A 25,999-nucleotide genomic window follows, 5' to 3' on the forward strand; every position below is an offset into this window, starting at 1 on the left:
AGAAGAGAAGAATTCCCAGTTGAAGTTATAACAAAGAAACATGGGACACGGTACCTGGACCCACAGGTTGCGTGCTGCCAAGAGGGAGAGCAGGGAACATAACTCAGCTGTCTTCTTACCTAAGGAGAGAGGCCAGCGAACAGGAGAATAGAAACGTGGGCCCGGTGGGAAGCTGGTGCAGCTCACGCTGACACGTGTATGGACAGCAGCAGCAAGTCTCAGAACCCAAGGGACCGGACTGAAAATTCATTACAGGATAATTTTCACAAATTCTCAGTTTTCTCTATTAAAAAGTAACACCTCTAAACAAAATTCGTCTCAAGGCTTTAATTCACAGCTGTGATACTTAAACACAAGTCTGGCTTAAGAACAGGGTTAGAAAAATACAAAGCCATTTAGGGGGCTCTAAACATCAACATTAGCCTTTGAAGAGGCACCAGTCAAGACTCAAAGGGAACTGGGGCCGGCCTGGTGGCATAGTGGTTAAGTTTGTGCACTCTGCCCGGGTTAAGTTCGTGCACTCGGCAGCCCGGGTTTCATGGGTTCAGGTTCAGATCCCAGGCACAGAGCTACACACTGCTCATCTAGCCATGCTGTGGCAGTGTCCCACATACAAAATAGAGGAACATGGGCACAGATGTCAGCTCAGGACCAATCTTCCTCACAAAAAAAATAAATAAATAAAAGACTCAAAGGGAACCAATAATGGATGATCTTTAGATATTTAAAGTCAAAGACAAAATAATGCTAGCCTCCCACGCGTTTAAATTTCTCCCAATTTTTTATACAGTCATGCACTGCATAACAACGTTTTGGTCAACGACAGACTGCATATATGATGGTGGTCCCATAAGATTAGCTCCATATAGCCTAGGTGTGTGGTAGGCTATAGCACCTAGGTTTGTGTAAGTACACTCTATGATGTTCATGCGACGACGCAATCACCTCAAGACACATTTCTCAGAACATATCCCCATAGTTAAGCAACACATGACTGTAATGTTACAGTTGACGCACGGCAGTATTACAAGGAAATATTACTATCTTAATAAAAATAGTACCACTGGGGACAATGCATGACACTTCTACGAAAGCACCTCCACATCTCTGCCACCCCAGCAATGATCCCCACTGCAAATGGAGAGTCTGGGACACTAAGTATCCCTCAACATCAGTGCAAGGGAAGAATCATGATTAAATTGCAAATGGTGTGACTCCTACTTTAGTATTGCTTCTTTTGACCAACTCTAGGTCTCAAAAACTTGACATAATTGTACAGAGTGGACTCCTCGCGTTCCACCTGATGTTCTCAAATTCTTGTTCTCAGTGACTGACTGTGCTACTGTGACATTGTAGTATAAGAAGAAATATATATATGATCTTCCTCCCAGTTCCTAGCAGAAAGCTCCTAAAACCCTTGTAATTTCCTGAGTGATAGGAACATCTTTTGTTATAATATTTGGTCTTAGTCCCTGGCACAGGAGCTTTTAAAACCCTTGTAATCTCCAGAGTGACAAAAGTATCTTTTTGTATGCCAGTGAGATGGCTGGGGGGCCCTAGATAGCTTCAGGATGAGGGCTGGTTGCCAGAAAGACCAACGTGTGATTAAAGGGCTGGAACTTTCACCCTTACTCCCACCTCTAGGGATAGAAAAGGGGCTGGAGGTCGAACCATTCACCAATGGCCAAGGATTTAATTATGCCTACATAATGGAACCTCCATAAAAACACTAAACAACAGGGTTGGGAGAGCTTCTGGACTGGTAAAGACATCCAGGTGCTAGCAAGGTGACATACCCTAAATCCCACAGGACAGAAGCTCAGGAGTCTTGCGTTCACAACCCTTCTAGACCTCACTCTATGTACCTCTTCATCTGGCTGTTCATTTATATCCTTTATAATAAACTGGTAAGAGTAAGTAAAGTGTTTCCCTGAGCTGTTCTAGCAAATTATCCAATCTCAGGAGGGGTTGTGGGAACCTCTGATTTATAGCCAGTTGGTCAGAAGTATGGGTGGCCCAGACTTGTGACTGGTATTTAAAGTGGGGGGCAGTATTGTGGGACTGAGCGCTTGACCTGTGGGGTCTGTGCTAACTCCAAGTAGTTAGTATCAGAAGTGAACTAAACTGTAGGACACCCAGTTGGTATCCATAGAGAACTGGAGAATTGCTTGGTATGGAAAGCCTACACATTTGCTGCCAGTGTTCTGTGAGCAGGAACAGATCATAGGAGCTACACTATGTTCTCAATCATTGGATTCATTATGAACCCAAAATTTTGGATAATTACATTTGAGTAAAAGATTTCAAGGTGAGGACTTGTGTACAAAAAGCAGTGACTGCCCATTCATCTGCAATAATATGAGGCTTTTAGCAATTCATCAAACACCTAATCATTTATGGAGCATCAACAACATGCCAGCAACCAAGCTAGGCTATGGGTTAGAACAGTTACAACTTTTTCTGCTCTCTAAGACACTGACCCATGTTCATGTGGGTTATTAGGCTATTTCTCCACTAAAACTACTCTTCCTTCTGTTCTTGGAATGCTCCAAGTATTCCAAGAAGATCGTGGTACTTTGAGGACTGACACAAGAGAATCACTGCAGCCAAGCATGATGGATCATCCTCACGCCGCATCCAGAAAAGCCCATTCCTCATCTGGCCTGGGACTCAGGGGAAGGACAAGATGGAAGTTGTTCCGGGATCATCACCAGAATTTTCTTTTCTTTTTTTTTTTTTTTTGTGAGGAATATCAGCCCTGAGCTAACATCTGTGCTAATCCTCCTCTTTTTTTGCTGAGGAAGACCAGCTCTGAGCTAACATCTATTGCCAATCCTCCTTTCCCCGCCCCCCAAAGCCCCAGTAGACAGTTGTATGTCATAGTCGCACATCCTTCTAGTTGCTGTATGTGGGACGCCGCCTCAGCATGGCCAGAGAAGCGGTGCGTTGGTGCGTGCCCGGGATCCGAACCCGGGCCGCCAGTAGCAGAATGCGCGCACTTAACCGCTAAGCCACGGGGCTGGCCCATCACCAGAATTTTCTGCTCTCTCTTGACATGACAACCTCAACCCCCCCACCCCACTTCACAGGCTGGTGCTGAAACACGCTTATGAGAAACACTGGATTATGCACTGAGCCAGTTACCAAAATGGATGATGCCTTCCTCACAAGAAATGTTTGTTGTCATATATTCACCAACAGGGACAGCACCACCACGAAAGATCTGCTTGAAAATGCCCTCACACATTCCTCTGAGGGAAACTTTTCTTGGACGATCACTTACAATGTCTTTCCTTAAAGGTTATTCTAAGCCGAAAGTATTAGCAAGCATCGCAACATGATTAATAGAAGGGAAGGAAGCCACCTCTAAAGAGATAAAATATAACTACAGTGTAAGTCACCAAAATGGTCAAGTAAATCCTGATGTCTCTGCTTATCATGCGGCTGTACTAAAAAGAAATTAAATCTAGAGGTCAAGATAATACTGTAGCATAGGGAGAGAATTATTGCTGGCTCCCTGAAGACTTTTCTCCCTGAGGCAAGACAGCACAAACCCTAGATTAAACTTTTATCAGCAGATCTTGGAATTCCATCAATCTTCCATTACTGTCTGGCTCAGAGAACCCTCTGACTAGATGTCATTAGGAAGCTCTCCATCCTTCACATGGAGACACCCTCTCTCCTCCCAAATATTCCTAGGAAAAGAAACAATGGCAAAGGGAAAATAGAGATAACTTTCAGATTAGCTAAAAACCCAAGAGGCCCACTATTTCTAGATCGCTGTCACCTAAAACAGAACTGTCCTGTATCACTGACAACTTCTACCAATTTAGAAAGGAAGTCTCCTTGGCACAAGCACTGTTGCGTCAGCTATGGGGTGGTGCAGCTGAAGAGAAAGGACAGCCACACTCACCCGCTTACTCAAAAAAGGAGCTCTCTCAAATGCCTGGCTCTGGCAGACGTGCCCTCTGCGCTGTGTGTAAATGGCTGCCTTCCTTCGTCATTGCTAATTCAGTTTAAGGGTCAACCAAGGAGAGAAAGGCAGGAGACAGAAACCATAGCAGTTATCTGAACAGAGAGGAGATCATATAAAGAACTGTAACTAGGTAACTAAAAAGGCAAAAAGGGAACATGAAGAAGTTGTCATGGAGGCAGCAAATGCAAGAGGGGGCTGTGACCCACAGGGTTGAGGGAACAAAGGACAGAGGTCGGAATTAACAAAACCTAGAAGCTTGAGGGAGGAGCCCCATGGAGCAAAACCTCTGACACTGAGGAGGAGGCCTTGCTCGGCTGGTGTCGGTGTCTCTAGGCTTCAAGGAGGGGCCCCAAGGGCCAGGAACCTAGACCTTTATTTTTTTATTTTTTGTGAAGAGATCAGCCCTGAGCTAACATCCGATGCCAATCCTCCTCTTTTTTTGCTGAGGAAGACTGGCCCTGGGCTAACATCCGTGCCCATCGTCCTTCCTCTATTTTATATGGGACACCGCCACAGCATGGCTTAACAAGCTGTGCGTGGGTTTGCACGTGGGATCTGAACCGGCGAACCTCAGGCCACCGCAGCGGAGCGCGCACACTTAACCGCTTGTGCCACCGGGCCGGCCCCAGGAATCCAGACCTTTAAGGAGGGCCACCAGCTAGTTTGCCGGTGGCTCTGAAGAAGGGGTGTGATCAAGCTGGTTCTGCATTTCTGTGAGTGTTGGGAAAACCACAAAGTGGAGTCAGAACTGGCGCAGCGGGATGAAGAAGCTTTTCTCAGATGCTGCTCACAGAAACAAGAAGCAAAGGAGGGAGCAAGTCCCTTCTTCCTCCTCGAGCCTTGCAGTCTCCTTCCAGTCACAGTCTAACAGGCAGCAAACCAGGGACACAGAAATGTGTTTTGCAGAGTCCCAGCCCCGGCCCCTCAAAGCAGAGCAGAGAAGGGTGGGTTTAATAACAGCAGCAGCTTAATAACTGGCAGAGGAAGCAAGAGGCTGGGAAAGTTGAGGTGATTCATTTTCAGACTGTGTCAGAATGCTAGTAATTTCACCTCTTCTTTTTTTTTGCTGAGGGAGATTCGCCCTGAGCTAACATCCGTTGCCAATCTTCCTCTTTTTTTTTTTTTTGCTTGAGGAAGATTAGCCTTGAGCTAACATCTGTGCCAGTCTTTCTCTACTTTATATGTGGGTTGCACCACAGCATGGCTGAGGAGTGGTGTAGGTCTGTGCCCGGGATCCAAACCCGTGAACCTGGGCCGCTGAAGCAAAGTGCGCCGGACTTAACCACTACACCACAGGCCGGCCCCTCACTTCTTTTTTTTTGATAGTAGTTTTAACTTGAAAATTGTTGGCCCAGCTAGAGACTCCATTTCCCAGAGTCCTAATGAGATGTGAACAGAAGGTGATCATCATATGAGGTATGCAAGTTCCAGGTCGTCTTCAACCTAGAAACAAGTCCTTTGGCCCAGTTAGACCAGAATGACACTGGAGGGATAGCAGAGCAACAACCTAGAAGGAGCCTGAGCCTGCGGGGCACAGGGCTGCCCCCTCAGACAGTACTGCTTGCTGCAGACTGCTACAGGAGAACTAACCTCTAGTATTTCAGCCAGGGGACTTTGGAGCACTTGGTGCGGTGGCCTGGCCTGGACCCTATTTAGTACACAAAGAGTAGGCTCTAGAAGCAGCAGTGAGGCTGAGCAATGCTTACAGGGACCCCGGGTAAAGCTGGCAGAACTGAGATACGGATAGTAAAGGAGAGAGACAGTCAAAAGGACTTGCTTTTTCCACAGCCACTTCCTACAGCAGCCACAAAGGTGGCCTAATTCTATCCTGAATGCATTATCACTCTGACTCTCTTCTGTAAAGAGCTGGGCAGTATTGCGTCCCCCACAGTTGTATTCTTTTTTCTTTTCCTTTTTTTAAACAATCCACTAAAGATGTAAAAACCATTCTGAGCTCGGGGCCATAGTCTGTCAACCTCTGCTTTCAATTCACAGTTGTGGTTTTATCTCCTCAATTAAGAAGCCAGATCCTTACTGACGGGGGACCAGGCCCTAGAGTCTGGTCTCCCTGCTGACCCTGGGTTATTTTAGACCATCCATCGTCTCCTGTCAGGTTCAACAGAGGAATGTCCTATTTGGACAGAGGAAAATACCAGGAGTCTGTTCTTTGCCCTGCAACAACTGGGCTGGTCACCTAAGGTAAACCACATCCTTCTGTCCTCAGTGTCCTAGTCTCTAAAACAAAGAGGTCAAAAGACATTGGTTACTAAACCACCTTTTAAATTTAAAACCCTATGAGTTAAAGTTTTGCATATTTTAACTCATTAATTCCAGTATTACTCAGGACCCTCCACATACCCCTTCTCCCCCTGCCCCAAAATTAATCAATTGTTTTCAAAAGAAGTCAAAACAAAACAATACTGGCAGGAAAAGAGGAGCATGAACTACGTGCTGGCAACCGCCTTCTAAAACAACGTACACCAGGGTCTTGGTGGATAAAACCAGTTGAGAATATTCTAGGAAAAGAGATTTTGAAAAAAATATTCAGTACACTTGAGACTTACTATATTCTTTAGATAAAAGTTCCCTGAGATCTTAACCAGATAAAACAATTAGTCAAAGATAAAGTCATCTGGAAATTTATGAACAATCTATCACATGGTAAGATTTTACTAAAAGTTGTTCACCAAAAACAGAAAAGAGATGTATAAAATACCTTCTGTGAAGAGAGGTTTGCTATATAACTATAAGCATAAATAATATCACAAGGTCAATGTTTAAACTGCACAAGAAAGTACTTTTTTTTTTTTGCTGAGGAAGATTAGCCCTGAGCTAACATCTGTGCCAGTCTTCCTCTATTTTTTATATGTGGGTCCCTGCCACAGCATGGCTGACGAGTGGTGTAGGTCTGTGCCTGGGAACGTTCCGAACCCATGAACCCAGGCCGCCAAAACGGAGCATGCTGAACTAGGCCATGGGGCTGGCCCCAAGAAAGTACTTTTTTAAAAGCAATTGTGCACATGCCCGTGATGGCTGCCATTAATTATGAAAGAATTTTATCTTCATTAGAGCAGGCCCAATGGGGTCTCCAGTTATAACAATTATTTATTTATTTATTTATTTATTTATTTATTTAACTTTTTTTGCAGGGGGAGATTCACCCTAAGCTAACATTTCATGCCAATCTTCCTCCTCCCTCCCCCCACCCCCAAAGCCCCAGTACACAGTTGTGTATAGTTATAAATTCTTCTGGTTCTTCTACGCGAGCCGCCACCACAGCATGGCTATGACAGACGAGTGGTGTAGTTCTACACCCAGGAACCGAACCAGGGCCACTGAAGTGGAGGGCACCGAACTTGAACCACTATGCCTTCAGCGCTGGCTCAACAGTTATTTATTAAAAGTAATTCCAATTTTTCTTAAAAACAAAAGCAGCAATCTAGTGTTGCCACTAATTTACATCAATGAGTTTACTGACCAAAGTGTGTTTCACATGACTGTATTTCCATGAAGAAAAGGGTTCCAGAGCATATTAGCATAGGAAAACCACCGAGAGGGTCCAGAGTAAGGGGGCCTATTGCACTTTGTTTAACCCGGTTTCCCAAATGACCCAAGAATCTATTTTTTTCCTCAAGGAAAGTCTATGAACATCTTACTTGATCAGTGTCCATGGTACACTGATGGAAGTCATTTATGAAAATGCCACTTATGGGGTCTGAAACCCTCCGACTATACCATCCACCCACTTGCCTTTCTTGTGGGAAAGAGATGGGATGAGCAGACTTTATTGCTTGTTGGCAACATACACAAGGTTCTGTGTGCCCCTTCCCAGAAGATGGACTCATATCTGCCACAAGAGGCGAGGAGAGTCCCTGTTTAAAGTCCCCTATATACAGACATTATGTTTGCTTGCTTTTGATACCTGTATAAAAGAATAAGGTGAAAACTGCTTTCCAGGGCCCGAATGAGTAAGAAGAGAGCTATGGCCAGGGATTGGCATGGGCCCCTGAAACAGGGTGGTGATATTTCTCCCACCCGTCCTTGGAATGGCAGCCTGGCAGGCCCACAGAGACAAGAGGAGAGGTGGGACTGTGGTCGTCTGCCCTGGTCACTGGGGGCAAAATGCCAGCTCTAAGGCCAGAGCCACATTCACACACGTGAGGACGCCTTCCTTCCCACAGTGGGCAGGAGCTGAGGAGGTCAATCTAGGCGCTCCCCAGGGCTGCCTTTGATTAGAAATACAAAGCTATATTATTCAGCCTTAAAAAAGAAGGAAATCTTGCAATATACCACAACGTGGATGAATTTTGAGGACTTTATCCTAAGTGAAATAAGCCAGTCACAGAAGGACAAATACTGCATGATTCCATCTTATGTAAGGTATCTAAAATAGTCAAATTCATAGAAGTGTATAATAGTGTTTGCCAGGGCCGGGGGGGAAAGGGGCAATGGGGAGGCTAATCAATGGGGACAAAGTTTCAGTTATGCAAGATGAACAAGTTCTCAAGATCTGCTGTACAACATTGTGCCTATAGTTAACAATACTGCATGGTACACTTAAAACTCTTTTAAGAGGGTAGATCTCATGTCAGGTGTTCTTACCGTGATAAAATAAAATTTAAAAAGGAAAAAAAAAAAAAAAAAGAAATACAAGGCTCAGGAAACCCCTTTCACCAATCTTGTGTTTGGGAGCCTTGACATTTATCTCCCCGTGATGAAAAGAAACCAAAATACAGAACAGCCAAGAGAGAGGAGGGAGCTCCCTCTCTGCCAGGCGATAATGCAAATGCAAACGACTCTCAAGAACAAGACAGAAACTTCAGCCCAGTCCTCAAAAACCAACACCCCACAGAGAACTGACATCTGATGTGGCTACAACTCCTTAGCCGTTCATAATAACAAGTTTCTCCAAATCAACCTTGGGGATCAGTGGGGGGCGTCATAGCCCATCACCTCCTCACCCAAAGTAAACTTACCCCATGAGAAATTTCTTCAGAGCAAATCAAATCCACTTGAAAGCCTTAAGAAAATGCTAAACCCAAAATAACTATAAATTCTGAAATTACATGGCTCAGTGAAACATTCTGAATTTCGAGAAAGATTTTGCGCCCTTCAAGCCTCTGGTATACATACTTTTCCTCTTCATTTTAACCACATCAAGAAATCCCCTAAGAGATTCCATTTTCTCAGCAAGGAAAGTTACAAAAGAGAATGCGAAATGGGCTCATTTTTGCAAGCAAAATGAAGCACTTTTATGTTTTATTCATGCAAAGTGAAAACCCCTTTCCTCTGCAGCATTACAAATTGAATTTGCTCTTGTAAATTGCTGTAAAAAAAAAAAATCAAAAGCAAAAGCAAAAGTTAAAAAAAAAAAAGCAGGAATACAAAGGCTCCTTCTTCTAGGGAATGAAAACTCAGGGGCCCAATGGGGAGAAAGAGAACCTTTCATTGGCAAACACACTTTTTAATTTACTGCTTCCAAAAGCAGTCTGGCTCAAGGGCCCCCAACCCCAACATGAGCTCGCTGAGGTCCTCACAGCTGATGTGGAACCCCGCGTGCATTTCTAAATTTCACTTATCCGCTACCACTGAGGAAGAGTAGGAAGAGGTTTCAAAAACATGAGCAACCCAGCCCACGTCTCAAAAACATAACCAAGGCAATGTAACCTAATTTACACTGCTGTCATTGACGGGCAGAGGCTGGGGGCTTTTCCTGCTTTGCACGACAACTGAACTCATAGTGTCTGGAACAGCCTCTCATCCTCTGTATCAAATGATAAACTGTCCTTGAAATCTCTGAGGTCTGACCACCCCCCGCTGCCCATCTTTGAAAGGAAGCCATGTAATTAGCTGTATCTGCTAGCGTACGTTGCTTTAACAAATCAAGAGCTAACATTTATTAAGCATTTGCCATGTGCCCATCACTGTGCCAACTACTATACATACGCACAGGCACAAACACACGTGCTTTGTGGTCCTTATTATGATCCTTATTTCACAGATGAAAGACATTGAGGCTCAGAGCTTGGATAATTTTCTCAACCGGAGTTTGAATCATTTTTCTCTCCCTGAATATGTAGTGTCTGTCCTTACTTTGAAGAGCTAGGGTGGCTTGAAAACCTATCAGTGAAATCCGCTCACAGCCTAACCTTAAGAAAACACAACCCCATCTAGTTGTACACATATATAATGACCTTCACCTTGGCTCTTGCCTTAAAAACAAACTTGGAGGAGAGAAACCAGGGCAGGATCAAGCATCTTACACTCTTCCATCAAGGCTAAATGTTTTTAATGATGAACAAACAGCAGCAGGTATTTTCCTTGTAAAATTAATCAATTCATGTCAACACATCATGCCAGTGCTACAGCTGTGCCAAGCAAGTGAATGACAGGTGTGTATGCATAATCTATCCACGCAGTCCCCCCAAAGCACCTGCCCAGCTGTCACCGTTCATCATTGTTACAAAAGCTCAGACACAACTGTACTCCCAGGAAGGTTTATCCAATCAGCAGTTGGAGGACACTTTAGTTCTCTCTTTTGCAGACCATTTCTCACATCTGGTTCCAGGAAAAATGCTTGTTCTTTGACTGATGAATGCTTAACCATTTTCCCTTCTGGCTTACAACTTGGAACTGAATCCAAAGACCATCAAATCCACTAATGCCCAGCCGTGGTAGACAAAGGCTGGGATAAGCCAAGGCAGAGCCCCCTAGAGAGCACCACAACCCCAATAAACCAGAATGCCCAGGGATGGAACCACTAGCCCAGGAGAGCCATCTCTCTGTCATCTGGGATTTTCAGCTGCTTCTGCAGTGCTCTTCGCCATTTTCAACAAAGCGATAACTAAACATCCTATAGTTCTTCCCTAAACGCTAGAAGATCCTCAGGTACCTCAAGAGTTGCCAAGGATTAATTATAATTTAAGAGTTAAATGCACTTAATGCAGCCCTATTACTAAACAATGGTATCCAAGGATGATGTCTGTGATAACTGCCACTTTATTAGAGTATGCATTTGAAAATCAGAACTTCCTTGTTTCCAGTCATCCTGGAGAATAGAACATTCACAACACACCTAAGTAAGAATCACTTGCTGCAAATAATTTCCAGTAGAATTTCAGAAAAATACACATTGAATGGAATTTTGATATGACCAGATGTTTCAAGTGTTATAAAAGTTCAGCCAACCCCAAACCCCGGAAGTTCCAGAACATCATAATTTAATGATCTGAAGCTTAAGATTAAAGGCTGTACAACCTCTCCCTTCAAGCAAGCACTCGATGAAGAAAATACCAATAGAAGGGTGTCTGAAATGGCTGAGACTCAAATGGATGAAAAGAAAGATTAAAACAGACTGCAGAGAAGAGAGGGGGAAAAAAAAAAGCAGGGGTTCAGAGAGCGTGGGTGAGGTGGGAACTTCGGTGAATGAGGATGAGCAGGAGGAGACATATGCAGAATTCGAGGCAGGATCCAGAGTTGACAAAGGTCTGAGGTCCAGAAACCAGGAAGGGAAGTAGGTTGGAGGGTTTATGAGGCAGGGAAGTAGAGATGTGCTTTAATTTTTTACAGTTCTCAAGAGAGTCTACTGTCAACTTTCATATTCAGCGAAGTGCAATAACAGCGGACCACACTTTGGTGTTAAGCTAAAACTGGGGCACCTGGTGTGACAAACGACCACACCGCCCCAGTGCACTCACCGGCCGTTGTCTCGGCCCACGCCCCACACGCGGATGCTCACGATGGGCTGCGAGTGGAGGACAGTGCGGTCCATGGGGTCCACCAGGCTGAGCATGTCATTCTCCAGGATCAGGTACATGTCCTTCCCCTGGGAGCCAACGAGAAAACACGTCACCTTCCTCTTGAAGCTATACATCCTCATCATGTTTGTGGCTATCTAGGGATGTCATTTCAATGATCAAAAGAAGCCACCCCTTGCCTCTATAACTTGTTTTTCTAAGAGAGAAATATCCTTTTCTGACTAAAATATTCGTAAATCTTTCATATCCCTCTCACATACCCAATTTCTCTTTCCCTCTCCAAGTCCTCTGAAATGTGTCCCTAAGCCTGGCTTTTTAGCTGGCTCTTATTTTTAATTATTTACACTTCTGAATCTTTACTCTAAGAAAAAAGGCTAATGGCAGGTTCCCTGGAGAATCTGGCCTTGTACTAACTCACGCCAGTTGTCCTCTCACAAGCCCCCTCCCCTCAGGCATCCCCTCAAGTCAGACCCCACCGGCAACCCCTTGACGGCCCTCACAGGCCCACGACGACGTCCATTTCTTCTCAACTTTTACACCACTTCATATCTGTGTGATGTGGCTGGCAGATGGCAGGGGCAGCGTTGTGACATTTCTCGGTACTACAATAACTAACATTTATATGACTTTATCACATCCCAGATATTATGCCACATGCTTAAGGTACACTGGCCCATGAACTCTCTAATGTGCCCTGAGAGCTTGGTTTGTTACTCTCTCCAATTAGCAGCTGGGGAAACTGAGGCTTAAAGGTTAGGTAATTTGCTCAAGGTTGAACAGAGAAGCTGTGATGCCTTCAGTTACACGGGCGCTACTGTAATACCAACGTGGGGGAGGCCGAGGTTTCTCGTCTCTTGCATTGCTCTTCAGGTTTTCAGGTTTTAGTCTCCTGTCTCCCCGCCCCCACCGTGTATGTTGGCTCTTTGAGGGCAGAAATGCTAGGCTATTCAAATTCACTCCCCTTGCAGACCTTCAGGCATCATTTTAAGAAATTATCGAACATTTGCTGTACAACTGAAAGACTGTGTCTCCTGAAGGCGTCGGTCAGCCCAGATGCTGAGCATTGAAGCTACGGAGGCCTAGCGGGGCAGAACAATGGGTTTCTTGGTGGATCTTCAAATCCCAACGCGGGACAGACAAACTGTTCTTTGGTCTGGTTTTTGAGAATGATGTTTTAGGTTCCCACCCAAGGTTCTCAGAGTGAACACAAGCTCTGCTGTTCAGGGGCAGACATGGGTATCTCAGGGCGTCTGCTGGCCAGTGTTTAAGTTGAGAGCCTATGACTGAGATCCAGGATGACCCGAAATCTTCCTGAAGGGCAGGAAAGCCATTTCCAGATGAGAACACTGGCAGAAAACACAACTTGTGCCGAACTTGCAGCTGCACGGTCTCCACAGAGCCCGCAGCAACAGGCTGCAGGCCACCTCAGACCTACGGTGCCCCCAGTGTCTCTGCTGGGGAACTGCAGCTCATTCGGCTTGCCGCAGAGCAGGGCCTCTGTCTGTCCATACGTCAAGGTCACAGCTGTGTCCAGACCCTCGGCAAAATGCCAACTCTTAATTACCCAGTTTGTAGATTAATCACGATGGAGGTGCAGGTCCTGAGAGATTCAGTTTCCCAGCACCTCATGGAGGAGGGTAACTGGCCAGTAGCTAAGCAACGGTCAGCAGAGCCAAGGAGAGGAGCCAAGCTACAGAGGTGGGCTGCAGTCCTCCACCCCATCCTTCCACTAGAGGCTGTGCTCCTTTCCTCCAGCCTTTAGTTGAGGGCTGCCATGCAGCGTGCTCAGGAGCTGCATGATCACAGAGCCCTGGACAGCTGGGAACCAGAGAGCAGAGCAGGTCCCAGGTGCCCCAGGGTCAACCAGTGATGTGCTCTGGGATAACGGAGAGCTGTCTGGGGTGTCTTGGTGCCTTCTCCTCCTCTTCTCTCTTTGTCCCTTCCCACCAGGAATTGAGCATTGACTGCAGCCTAAGACCTTCAGCCAGACCCACTGTGGGGTGGCCCCCAGTACAACTCCCACTTGGTAACTCCCTTCTGCGCAGAAGGGGTGTTTGCTTCATGGCAAACACCTTGTAGGTACTAACAGACTCTGAAAGGCTTTGTTTTAGCTGATGTTAAACATGCTTTCTAGATGTGACCCATAGCGAGGTCAAGTCCCCCCTCACAGAGCTAGGCGATGCATTTCCCTTGGGTTGATTAAGCTTAGAAACCACAACTGGTCCCCCTAAAGGCAACAAAGACTGTCTTCATCAACTAACTCTGCCGACAATCTTTGCATTATTGGACAGAACCCATGACACCTACCAGCGGGTAATCTAAGATAAGAATGGCTGGCTGAGTGTGGAGTGTCCCTGAATGAAAACACCTCGTGGCTTTTCCTGAGTTCATTTAGCACACTTGTGTCTTTCCACATAGACCCTTTCAGTTTTCTCATCAGTACACAGCAGCTCCTGGTTGACCACTGTAAAGTCCTGCGAATTGGTTTTTGTTACCAAAACAACCGACACTTATGCAGATATCATCTAAAGAGGAGAAACTCATCCGAAAGTCATGACTTTATTTTCAGCCAGCCATTTAACAAACATTTAAGAAGTCGTGCTGTGTGTGCTGAGGCACGGCAAAAAGTCATAGCTCATAACCCTAAGCATCGAGCTGTACTCTATATACTATGAACTAGAAACACTGACTGAAAAATTTATTGTTCCAGAGGGAGAGGAAAGAACTGAGAAAAATAGAAATGGCCTAGGGGTCTAACTAGGGGGGAAGGCATAGCAGATTTTCAGGCATGGCTGCTCCCCATATCCCCATCTAAAGCACTTTGTCCTGTTGGAATCCTGCCAATTGGAGATTCCTTTACAATCTTACTAAGCTCTTCTAAAATGGCAAATATCTGGTGGCATTCATCATTCTCTCATATATTAGTATAAATTATGCCAACCTTCCTTCTAAATCATAGCTGACATTTGTTCCTTTGACAGAATAGCATTTTGACTGAAGGAGAGAGAAGACAGGTGGATAATGTGGTGGGAAAGACAGGCCTGGGTTTTTGGGTGGGAGGTAACGTAGTAAAAGGATATAAAGGCAAATACCAAAAAAGCGTCCTTTTCTTGGACAGGAGAACATTCTCTCTCTTCTCCCCTCATGCCTGGGTTCTAAAAGTCTGGTTGGCAATGCAGCTCAGTTCCATTCTAAGGTACAAGGACTCCACCATGGGAAGCTCCCTCCCACCATGACAGTGCTGCTAGGATAAAATGTGACTGGAGCTCCAAACAGCCCAATCAGAAAGCAAACTTCCGCTACCAAAGCTCTGTTCACTGGGGATGGACCGCATGGGGTAGATTCACGCAGCAAGCACTGTTCCAAGACCCTCCCCATATACTTGTTCTACAGGTTTCAGAGCACGGTGGGAATATGGCTTTTCCTGTTTCATATGATTTTTATATAAATTTGGTATTTTTATTTATTACTTTCCTTTCTGAAATTATCTCAACTAACATTTCAAAATGGAATTACTTTTTTCATGGTGAGAAAGAGTATATAGGTACCAAGCCCAGAACTCATGTATAATGTTGATTTTCAGATTATAAATATAAAGAAGAATGTGTTATAAAAGGATGATGTGTCAACTTTTAGAGCAGGGGCATCAAAACTTTTGTATGTATGTGGGGGCCACATACTCTTCTTTGAGAATATACTTTGAGAGAGGCATGGGTCTTCTTCCTGGAAAACTGCTTTTAGATACTGGCACACCCAATTTTGCATGCAAGTTTAGGGGGTTTCTGGGCCCTAAAGTCCATCCATGGATCCCTGGGGGCTTGGGGACCCCAGGTTAGACCCTGTCATTTAGACACCGAGAGATGGTCTCTCCCAGGGACCCGGTCCTCACTGGGATCTGGCAGCATTAACAGATAAATCACCCTGCCCACACTACCTGCCTTTACGGGAAGAAGCAACTGCTCAATACCTTCAGTGCCCTGACCATCATGTCTCACGGAGCCCTGGGGTTTCAGGAAGCACAGCGGAACCTAAACAAGCCTGCCATTAATTATTTCCACCTGTTACTTACCTCTCCCCAGATGCCGACTGTATCTCGGATGTCATTTTTGCAGTAAGAAAGCTGCCTGATGCAGTTGTTGACTGCCACACTACTTTTACCAGGGGCAAGGTCCTCCTCTGCCATTTCCACCCAGCCCAGAGAGCGCACGGCAAAACACTAGGAGGCAGAGTCAGAGAACAGGAAATTACTCATTGGTCACAGGTCAATCTCTGTCAATTTACCCTAAAATTCTCTACAGGCATGCTTAATGCATCTTTAATTGCTACATAATGTTCAATCATCAATATTCAATCATCTAATCTGCTATCATTGAAAATTAAATTGTAACTTTTGTGCTATTAAAAAAATGTAGTGATAAATATCTTCTTGCCTAACTTGTGTGTGTGTGTGTTCAGATTTTTTGCTAGAATAGATTACTAGAAGTAGAATTATAGGGCTAACAGGTATAAAAATTTCTAAGCTCCTTTATTTATTATGAGGTAGTTTTTTTTATAGTAAGAAATGTAACCCCCATGAGATCTGTTATTTGTTACTCACCTAGAAAAAGACAATAGGAAAGAAAATGAATTAAATATGTTAGGCACTAGTTTCTAATAATAATAAAGCAAAATCTATTCTCTAATACCAAGAAATGAAGAAAAACGGGGAAAAATGTGCCTTCATGATAATAAGTCTCAAATCCTATGGCATTTGTTATTAGCACCAAATCCTGAAAAGCCTGCAGAATGGGGGGCTTATGAGATACCTTAAAGCACAAATCCCATTTATTCTTTTATCATTTAGAGACATTTTATTCGAGACCACGCTCCTTGTCTTCCTTTTTAAAGTTCAGTTATTCAATTTTTTTAAAATATGAAAAGTACTGTATGCATATTGCAACAAGTAAAAAATTCAAAGACGTACAGAGAAAAATTCATGGGAGATGTGAGGGGGATTTGGCTACAGCATCCACCTTGCAGGTCACAGCCAGGGTCGCAGACGGCCGGAATTGCGGTCCCTCAGCCCCGCTGCGGCCCCGGGCCCATCATCCCTCTCTGTGGCCCAGGGTCCCATCCAAGCAGCACAGCAGTTGAAGAGACCGCATTCCCAGGATAGGAAGGAAAGACAAGGAGCCTCACTTCCCTGGGAGCCAACAGCATGGTGCCCAAGAAACACCCTATCGAGCTTCCGAAAGTGAACTTCATAATAAAATGCAGAACTGCAACACACTATCCCAAAGTGACCACGTTCAGTCTAGTTCAGCTTCCTCCTTCTCAGCCCCCAGGCCCAGACGGGATGGCTCCTTCCTGATTACACTAATTACACTTTCTCAGGGGGAAAAAATACCAAAGACAATCCATTTAAGTGAACAGCATGCAGAGCCTCACGTCCTAGAGGGACGTACCAAGGCACCTGTGTAACCACCTGGAGCGGAACAGCTGCCGTGTGCTGACGGTGCCTTTTACAGATGCACCAAGAGAGGGTCGTCCCCGAGACAGCTGCACAGCTACTCAGGACCCTGCGTCCTGGGGAAAGACGCGGGAGATGCCCTCAGGTTTCATCTGTCCACAGGTATCTGCTGCAGTGAACCTGCTCCAAGGGGAAGAGGAGGCCCACAGGCACGGGGGCTGGCTCGTGACCCGTCGAGGGCCGGCCTCTGGTCAGCAGCTGGGACGTTTCTTAGCTGGTCTGCCTGCCCCTCCTGCAACTCTGCTTCCTGAGCCCCAGACCAGGGCAAAACAGGGCAAAGCCTCGATTTCTATGGCCCAGTGGTCCTGGGTTTGAATTCCTATATTCCCATCAACGGGGCTCAGCCTCCATGAATCTAGGTTTACGCAGTTAAAAAATGATAATAGTACTAGGCCCACAGAGCTGCCAGGAGATCCACAGGAAATGAGGAAGGGAAGCAGCGGGCACATGGTAGGCCCTCAGCAAATGTTCACTTTCTTCTCTTCTCTCTGGCTCCAGAAGACTCTCTTTTCATTCTTTATTTGCCCACAGGCCTTCCACTTTTCCTTCCCCTGAGCTTTGGGAGGGCAAGCAAGGAGAGAGCATGCTGGCAGAAAACTGGGGGGGCCTTGTCCTTGGACTATAAGGTAGGACAAGATGGGATGTGGGGAGAGAGGAGGGAAGTGGAACTCTCTAGTAACTCCTCTACTGTATAAGCCTCACCTCCATCCAGGCGAGCCCGCTTTGGTGCACAGCAGCAAAGATGGGGCTTAAATGAGTTATTGTCCACGAAGCTGCACATTCAATGCCCAGCACACAGTGGGTGCTCTATAACCATTGAGGGATAATGACAAAAACGTAAATGATCCTTGAATTGACAGCAACACTAAAGTATAGATATTAAAAAACTGAAAAAGTTCACAGAGAAAAGCTACAATTTGGTCTAGCACTACACGTGTAATCCTAATTAACACTCATTTATAAGAATTACTTATCATTTCAGCCTAATTACCCTGCAGCACAATAACAATTGTGTATTCAAGTCCATAAACATTTATTGAGTGCCTATGAGTTCCTAGAGACAGAGAGCAATGAGTCAGACACAGCTCCGCTCTCGAGAACTCGTGACAGAGTGGATGAAGCGGGAATCCATAACATCACAATGTGAAATAAGGGGACACAGAGGCACACATGCATGTCAGTTGCTCACAGACGGAGGAGTTTAACTCAGAGAGACGGAGTTACGGACAGCTTCCTGAAGGATGTGGTACTGAGCCGAGCCTTGTAGGATGGATGGATTCATTTATTTAACAAATATTTACTGACTCCTACTATATGCCAAGTACTGGAGACACATCAATGAGCCAAAAAGACCAAATGCTCTGCTCTGAGTAGTATGTCAAAAAACTGGAAAGGCATATTCATTGGGTTGTGACACCAAAGGTCACACAGCTCCGTTGACATGAACCAAGACAAGTAAGGGACAATGGGGAGAGGCAGTGAGCATAGTGGCCCAGGGCCCAGGTTTTCAAGTCACTGACCTGGGATCAAATCCCAGGCTGGCCACTTATTAGTCACGTGATCAAAGCCAAGTTACTTAATCTTGTCGAGCCTCAGTTTCCTCATCTGCTGCAGTGAGATAATGGTATGGACCTCCTAGGTACTGGCATGATTAAATGCGATGGCTTACGCTAAGTACCTTTATAGGGCCTGGCCCAAAGGAGATGGTTGAGAAGAGCTGGTCACTGTTTTCTCAAGGTATCCGATCCCTGCCAAATGTGCCAGGATTGGGGAAGGCTCCCAACAAGCAGCCAGTCAATCCTGCTTTGTTTTTCCAACTAGCAATCAAGTGTCACTAAGGATATCCCTTGGGTGACTGGGGGCAGGGCGAATCACAGGGCCGGCCGAGGACCTGGGAGGGAGATCCATGGATGGGCTTCGGGAAGTTCTAAACCTCCTGAAAATACATCCAAAATTGTGTGCATGTTTGCGTATTATGGAAAGAAAGTCCAAAGCTTTCACAAGCTTTCCAAAGGCTCTGAGAATATGAAGGACTTTAAAAGAATTCCAAGGAGGTTGAATACCAGGGTATTCACTCATCAAGACACCAATTAAGGTACATGTACTGGGGGTAAAGAACTGCTCTGCGGAGACCTTCTATACCTGTGCTCTTGGGATCGGGTGGAAAAAAAGCATGTATTCTTGCTATATGTGACTATGAAGAGGGACCTTTTTAATAATCATATAGCTCACATATGATCCGTATGAGTATCCTTTTTTATTTCATGCTGGTGGCCAGAATAACGTGGCCATTTAGGGTACATTCATTACCTTTGATATCCTGTGTTCTGGGATGTTTCCTTAAGAGTTAGGAACAGCCCTTCCTTTCACTTCCCAGCGACTGTGAGCATTAGAGACAGCACAGACCTGATTTCTGCCCAGAGGCCAGTCTTCTGACCCGTCCAGATTTCGGGGAGAAATAAAGCAGCCAGTAAGCAAAGGGCTGTGACCTCAGATGACTTTCACAGAGTCTGTTGTAAAAACGCGCAGGCTTTTCAAGGTCCAAAATATACTCCCTGGACATTGCCTCCCTAACAGGGAAGTCTCTAGAAAATCAGTGTTTGTGGTCATTACCTATAGGAATGTAGATCATTGTCATTACGGACACAGTTTGAAATAAAATTAGGCTTTATTTGCTATTGCTTTTCTCTGAAACACCGAAAGGCTTTCCAAATCCAGCATCTCAGTGGGATCTGCAGGAGAGGTGTCTGGGGACTCTGCAGTGGAGACTGACCCAGTTCTCCATCCGGCTGAAGCAACGAATCAGCCTGATTAATTTTTCAGTGTGGCAATGACCTCAGCAGCCAGGGAGGACCCAGGAGCATTTCTACACTGACTCCAATGAAAGCTTCAGCTGTTCCTGCTGTTTCTCTCTGACTGTGGACAACACAGTAAGCATTCGGGCAGAAAACAAGACGCCTGGCCCTTTGGGGCCCTGGGCCCACTAGTGCCATTTACTTAATTTTCCTCCCTTTCTATTTTTCAGAACAAGACAACCCTACTGGAAAAGTACACTCTATGCTAATATTCTACGCTCACGGGTTCTTCTACAAAGAGGACAGTCATAATAGCTCACATCCATGTGGTGCTTACAAGGTGCCAGGCACTAAAGACTGATCTGTAATTGAAGCACTGTCAACTGCATCCATCTCTGCCTCCTCACCCACTACTGGCTGTTGGTTCATGGAGGCTGGTTCTCAGCCCAGGTCACCTCTGTCTCTAGTAAATAGGCTCTGTCCCTAGTAAATGCTCTGGAAACTTGCAAGGTCAGGGGGCAGGAATACCAACCGCATTCTCTATATTTGGGAAATGCCTCAGAGCACACGCAATTATAGGGACTCAAGGCTAAATTATTTAAATTTAAGGGGAAGACGCAGCACAGTTAAGAAGCAGCGCCTTCAGTCTTTCCTCACGCCCAACGTGGAGCCATGCAGGTTTCCGAGATTTATGGCTTCAGTGATTTTAACCCCTCACATGAAAATGGAAGGATTCTTTCAAAGCTGATGCGTCTTTATTTCTGCCCTCTCTGTGCCATTCCCAAGTCAGCTCCTGCCTGCGATGACTGTTCCTAAACGTTGCCCCTGCTATATGGAAAGTGCTTGCTGACTCGCCACTACACAACATTGAGAAAAGCAACCCTTCTGAGATTTATAGGAACCGAGGTTTGAGCCACTGATGTGCTGAAGAGAACGCGTGAGGGTGGTCACACTGGAGTGGACTGAGACGTGGTTCTGCACATTCTTTAAATGTTTAACTGTCACTGGGGAGTCTTTGCTTCCCCACTCTTATTTAGAGGAAACAAAAGCTCCCATTCCTTCTCCCTGAGAGGTCTCTCTGGGAAGGATGAGACGGTCCAACTGGGCAGGGCAGTAGCCTGGGCTCCTTCCTGTCCCTCAAGTGGCCAGAGGAGGGCGAAGTGGATTCAAAAAGGCCGATGGTCTGAGGCCACGCTGGGGAGTGGGATGGTGCCACTGCACTGCATTTAGGCTTTTTATTTAAGACTCAGTTTGCACAGCACTGAAATCATAACGTCAACATGTTTTGCTTCTCATTTAAGACACAAGATATGCATTTTTGTGTGGCAATGAAATCATGACATCAATATGTCTTCAACACATTTCTAAGTATTTATTATTATCTTAAAAGCAGTATTCTCACTAGTACTTAGGTGAGGGGGTTTCAGAATTAGAATGAGGAGGGAGGGAATTTCCATTTATTGAGCTCCTCTATCAGAGGTGCTTTATTAGTTATCTAATTAATTTAGTTTAATTCTCACAACCAAGTGAAAGAGGTATTCCCCCCATTTTTGAGAAGAGAAAACAGACTCCTACAGGAAGCCTGGCGAAAAATCTGACTTGAGGTACTGTGGTAGTCATACGTAACCCTAACACTTGTGAATGTGGTGGTGAGGAGGGGGACGGGGGTGGGGGAAGACTGAGGTGGCAGAGAGGAGTAACACACATGCATTTATTAGGAGTATGTGTGTGTACACTACACACTGAGTGGGATAAACTCACTTCTCTTGTGTGTCTCCTTTACTCCTCACGTAGAACACATCACTTCTGACACTTCTGGTCACCAAATGTGTGGAGTTTTCCCCACACCAAGCAATTCTCTACAACACTCGCTGGTCTCCTACAATTCAACTCAATTCTGACACTACATGGAGATTCCACTGGTTAAGGGCTCAGTCCACAAGACCTCCCCCTCTACATACACACTTCAGATGGCAGTCACGAGGCCAGGTTGTCACCTGTGCTCTGACTGGCTATAAATCAGAGGTTCCCATGACCTCCTCCTTGGGTTCTATTAATCTGCCAGAGCAGCTCACAGAACTCAGGAAAACAATTTACTCACTAGATCACTGGTTTATTACAAAGGGTATAACTCAGGAACAGCCAGATGGAAGAGGGCAAGGTATGTGGGAAGGAGGGCAGAGCTTCCATGCTCTCTCTGAGCACACCCCTCTCCCAGTGCCTCCCCATGTTCACCAACTCAGAAGCTCTTTGGGCCCTGTACTCTTGGGATTTTTATGGAGGCTTCATCACACAGGTATGATCAATCATTAACTCCATTTCCAGCCCCTCTCCCCTCTCTGGAGAACGGGGGTGGGGGGCAGGCTGAAAATTCCAAGCTTCTAATCATGGCTTGGTCTTTCTGGTGACTGGCCCCCATCCAGGAGCCCCCCAAGGGTCACCTCATTAGAACAAAAGACACTGCTATCACCCAGGAAAGTCCAAGGGATTTAGGAGCCCTCTGTCAGGAACTAGGGTCAAAGACCAAACATTAGAACAAAAGACGCTCCTAGTGCTCTTATCACTTAGGAAATTACAAGGGTTTTAGGAGCCAGTGCCAGGAACCAGTGACAGATATATATATGCCAGATACTTTCTTTTACATATTTAATCAACTTAATCCATATGGTAACATATGAGATAGATGTTATTATTATTCCTATATTACAGATGAGGAAACTGAGGCACAGGGTGAGTGTTATGGACTGAACTGTGTCCCTTCAGAATGCATATGTTGAAGCCCTAACACCTAACGTGGCTGTATTTGGAGACGGGGCCTATAAAGAGGTAATTAAGGTTAAATGAGGGCATAAGGGTGGGGGCCCTAATCCAATAGGACTGGTGTCCGTATAAGAAGAGGAGGAGACACCAGGAATGTGCACACCCAGAGAAAAGGCCAAGTGAGGACACAGAAAGAAGGTGTCCATCTGCAAGCCAAGGAGAGAGGCCTCAGGAGAAACCAAACCTGCCAACACCTTGATGTTGGACTTCCAGCCTCCAGACTATGAGAAAAAAAACTTGTGTCATCGAAGCCACCCAATCCATGGTATTTTGTTATGGCAGCCCGAGTAGACTGACATAGTGGCATATAAACTTAAGGTAACCAGCTAGCATATGGTGGAGCTGGCATTCAAACCCAAGTTTATATACTGACAAATTCCTGTCACCATGCCACGCTGCCTCCTAGGAGCAGCAACCATGCTGGCTTTCCTAAAGGAGAGAGAGAGAAGGGCAGGCATACCTCACTCTACACCTGGGGACCTCAGAGAGGACCTATAACCCCACATGTGCACAAGCCCTCCCTCCACAGTCTTAAGTACTCAACAGCTAGACCAGGCTGATACCACAGGTCAGGGAGGCCTGGTGCCATTCTAAAGAGGCCCCAGAGAATTCAAGGCCAGGAGCACACTGAGGAGAAGGAAATACCCCCAGATATGGAATGAGTACTTCAAAGCCCCCCAGATCTAGATTTATTGCTTCAGGCTGGCCCTGAGACTTCTCAGAGGTATGACAGAGCCTCCACAACAGGCACTAAGCACTGAGGTGGTCTGGGTGCCCTCACACACACTGTCCACCAGGGGGCGCCATCACCCTTCCTCCCTTCACTCCTCCCTTCATCGGCTCCTCGCCACCCTTCCCAACCATCTGTTAACCACGGTAACAGATCACGGGAGGTAAGGAGTCTCCACGGAGGCAAAGGAAATACAAGTGCAGTCAACTGCCTGATGCCTGTGCTCTCATCCTTCCAGGCCACAGCACTGCTGGTCCGAGAAGGCCTAGGGTTGTGAAGCTCAAGGGGCAGCCCAGCGTGGGGCTGAGGGCTCTGGGTCTCCTCAGCCAGAGTCCTGCTCCTTCTCTTAAATGAAAGGCTTTCTGCTGCTAGAGAAAGCCCAGCGTTCCATGGCAGTGACAAATCATTTACGATGCCTGGTCCACAGCGACTCTCGTTAATCTGCTGAGTAGGGTGAACTGTCACCACATTATGAGCAATATATATACATTTAAAAGCAAAAACCAGAATGTCAACTTATTAATTTACAGAGAGAAATGTAAGTCTGACCGGATGCTCTGGGTGGCTAACAAGAGGAGTCATTCTCTGGAGGAAATGCACTCCAGTTTTTTAACACCAGCCCACTGCAGGCTGCTGAGCAAAGATGCAGGCAGAGGAGCCCCCTTCAACATCTTCATGGCCAGGAGCCTCAGAGATTCATCACCGGTGCCAAAGACAGGCCTCCAGGCTGTGTACGTAAACAGTTAACTGCATTAGTCACTTCCTGCCCAGGAACCAGGCTGGCATTATGAGGCCTATTTTTATCAATGGAAAAGTTGAGCGGAGGTGGGTTCAACCAAGAGCCTTAGCCCAATGTTTTCTGAATGCCACAGAACAAATTACGTATACGTGCATATTTAAACATAAACTTGTAGGTACATTGCGTTAGACATCTTCACATATAATCATCATCATCTTTCTAGCAGTGACCATTTATCAAGTGCTTACTCTGTGCTGAGTCTAAATGCTACACGTGATACAACATGTAGCCCATGTTCTCGCAACCCTACAAAGCAGAAACTGAGGTTTGGAGAGCTGGAGAGCTTAGCTGAATTGCCCAAGGTCACATGGTAAATAAGCAGCAGCTAGAATCTGATCTGAGGGTTTGATCTCAAGGTGGACTATTACTTTCATGTTACAGAAGAGGAAACCAGCTCTGTGAAGTTCAGCAAAGTGACACAGCTGAGGACCAGATGGAGCCTAGGCCCAGTCTTGATCCCACTCTTCTTTGTTCCATATTAGCTGTTCTTAACGCTCAATCTGAAGGAGGCTTCTTGAGATCAGGCCTGTTCCGTGGACCTCTGAACCCCCACCACCCAAAAGAGGGCCCGGGACACACTACGCGCTCAATAAATGTTTGTCAAATGGAGACCCTTGGGCTGGAGACAGACTGAGGGACCATGGCAAGAGTGGACCAGATCTGGTTGGGAAGCCTGGACCACTGCTCTCTGGCTGTGCCCTCGGCAAGTTAATTGTCCTCAGTCCCCGCATCCTCGGAGGGAGAACCCCACCCTCGCAGGTGCCGGTGAGGATTCAGGGGGGTGTATGCTGAGCCCCGGCAGAGAGCCTGGTACAGCCATTATTACTACAGCAAAATATACATAGCCTGGACTCCGCCAGAGCACCCAGGTTTGAATCCCAGCTCCCCACTTAATTCCTGAGCAATGCAGGGCAAGCTACTGACCTGCCCAGATTTCTAATCTGTAAAACGGAGACAACGATAGTACTTATGTCCTAAGGAACATCGGGAGCAGAAAATGGTATCATGCATCTAACGTATTTAGAACGGTACATGGTAAGCGTTCAGGGTGTTAGCTGTTATTATGATTAGTTCTAAATTATCAACAAATCCTGGTCTAGGCCATGGCTAGTGATATAAAAGTTACATAAAAATATTCACTAGGATGGTAATGAGGGCTAGGGTCAGGGGCTATCATGTGCCTCCAAGTCTCTCTACTGTAAGACCGGAGGGCTAATCCCTGCCCAGGGCCCAATCTAATCCTTATCTGGTGTATCAGGAGCTCCATCTTTGCTAGCTGGTGGGGACTTGACACAGGCCTGCAGACTGCAGCCCACAATCAAGGGTCCTGGGACCCCTGGACCGAGGAACAGCCTGAGCCCCTGCTGTGTTTGCAGTCCTTCTATCTGGGCTTCCAGTTGGTTCTTGATGGACGCTCAGGGCACCCAGCTGAACCCAGTCCTGTCCTGGAGCTGAGCCCCCAAGCAGAGCTTTGTGCCAATTTCCTCTCTAGGTGCCAGGGGGATCTAGACACCTCCTTGTCATGATGTCCCTCTGTCCCAACCCTGACTCTGAGCTTCAGACCACTGAGAAGCTCGTGGTACAATGACCCGCTCATTAGATGGGACCCTCTG

The 25,999-nt window shown here is 46.0% G+C and overlaps 1 protein-coding gene across 15 annotated transcripts in view; it reads right to left on the bottom strand.

Annotated features, from left to right (window-relative positions):
- APBB2 (amyloid beta precursor protein binding family B member 2) overlaps nucleotides 1–25,999 on the bottom strand; it is a 355,319-nt gene that overhangs the window by 56,633 nt on the left and 272,687 nt on the right. For all 15 annotated transcript variants that reach the window (XM_058546954.1, XM_058546953.1, XM_058546952.1 and 12 more), the window contains 2 exons: nucleotides 15,803–15,949; nucleotides 11,674–11,801 (listed from right to left, as the gene is read on the bottom strand). In XM_058546954.1, coding sequence (XP_058402937.1) covers nucleotides 11,674–11,801; nucleotides 15,803–15,949 — 275 coding nt within the window. The remainder of the gene's footprint in view (nucleotides 1–11,673; nucleotides 11,802–15,802; nucleotides 15,950–25,999) is intronic.

This window comes from Diceros bicornis, chromosome 8, assembly GCF_020826845.1.
Source record: "Diceros bicornis minor isolate mBicDic1 chromosome 8, mDicBic1.mat.cur, whole genome shotgun sequence".
In the NCBI taxonomy this organism is placed as follows: domain Eukaryota; kingdom Metazoa; phylum Chordata; class Mammalia; order Perissodactyla; family Rhinocerotidae; genus Diceros; species Diceros bicornis.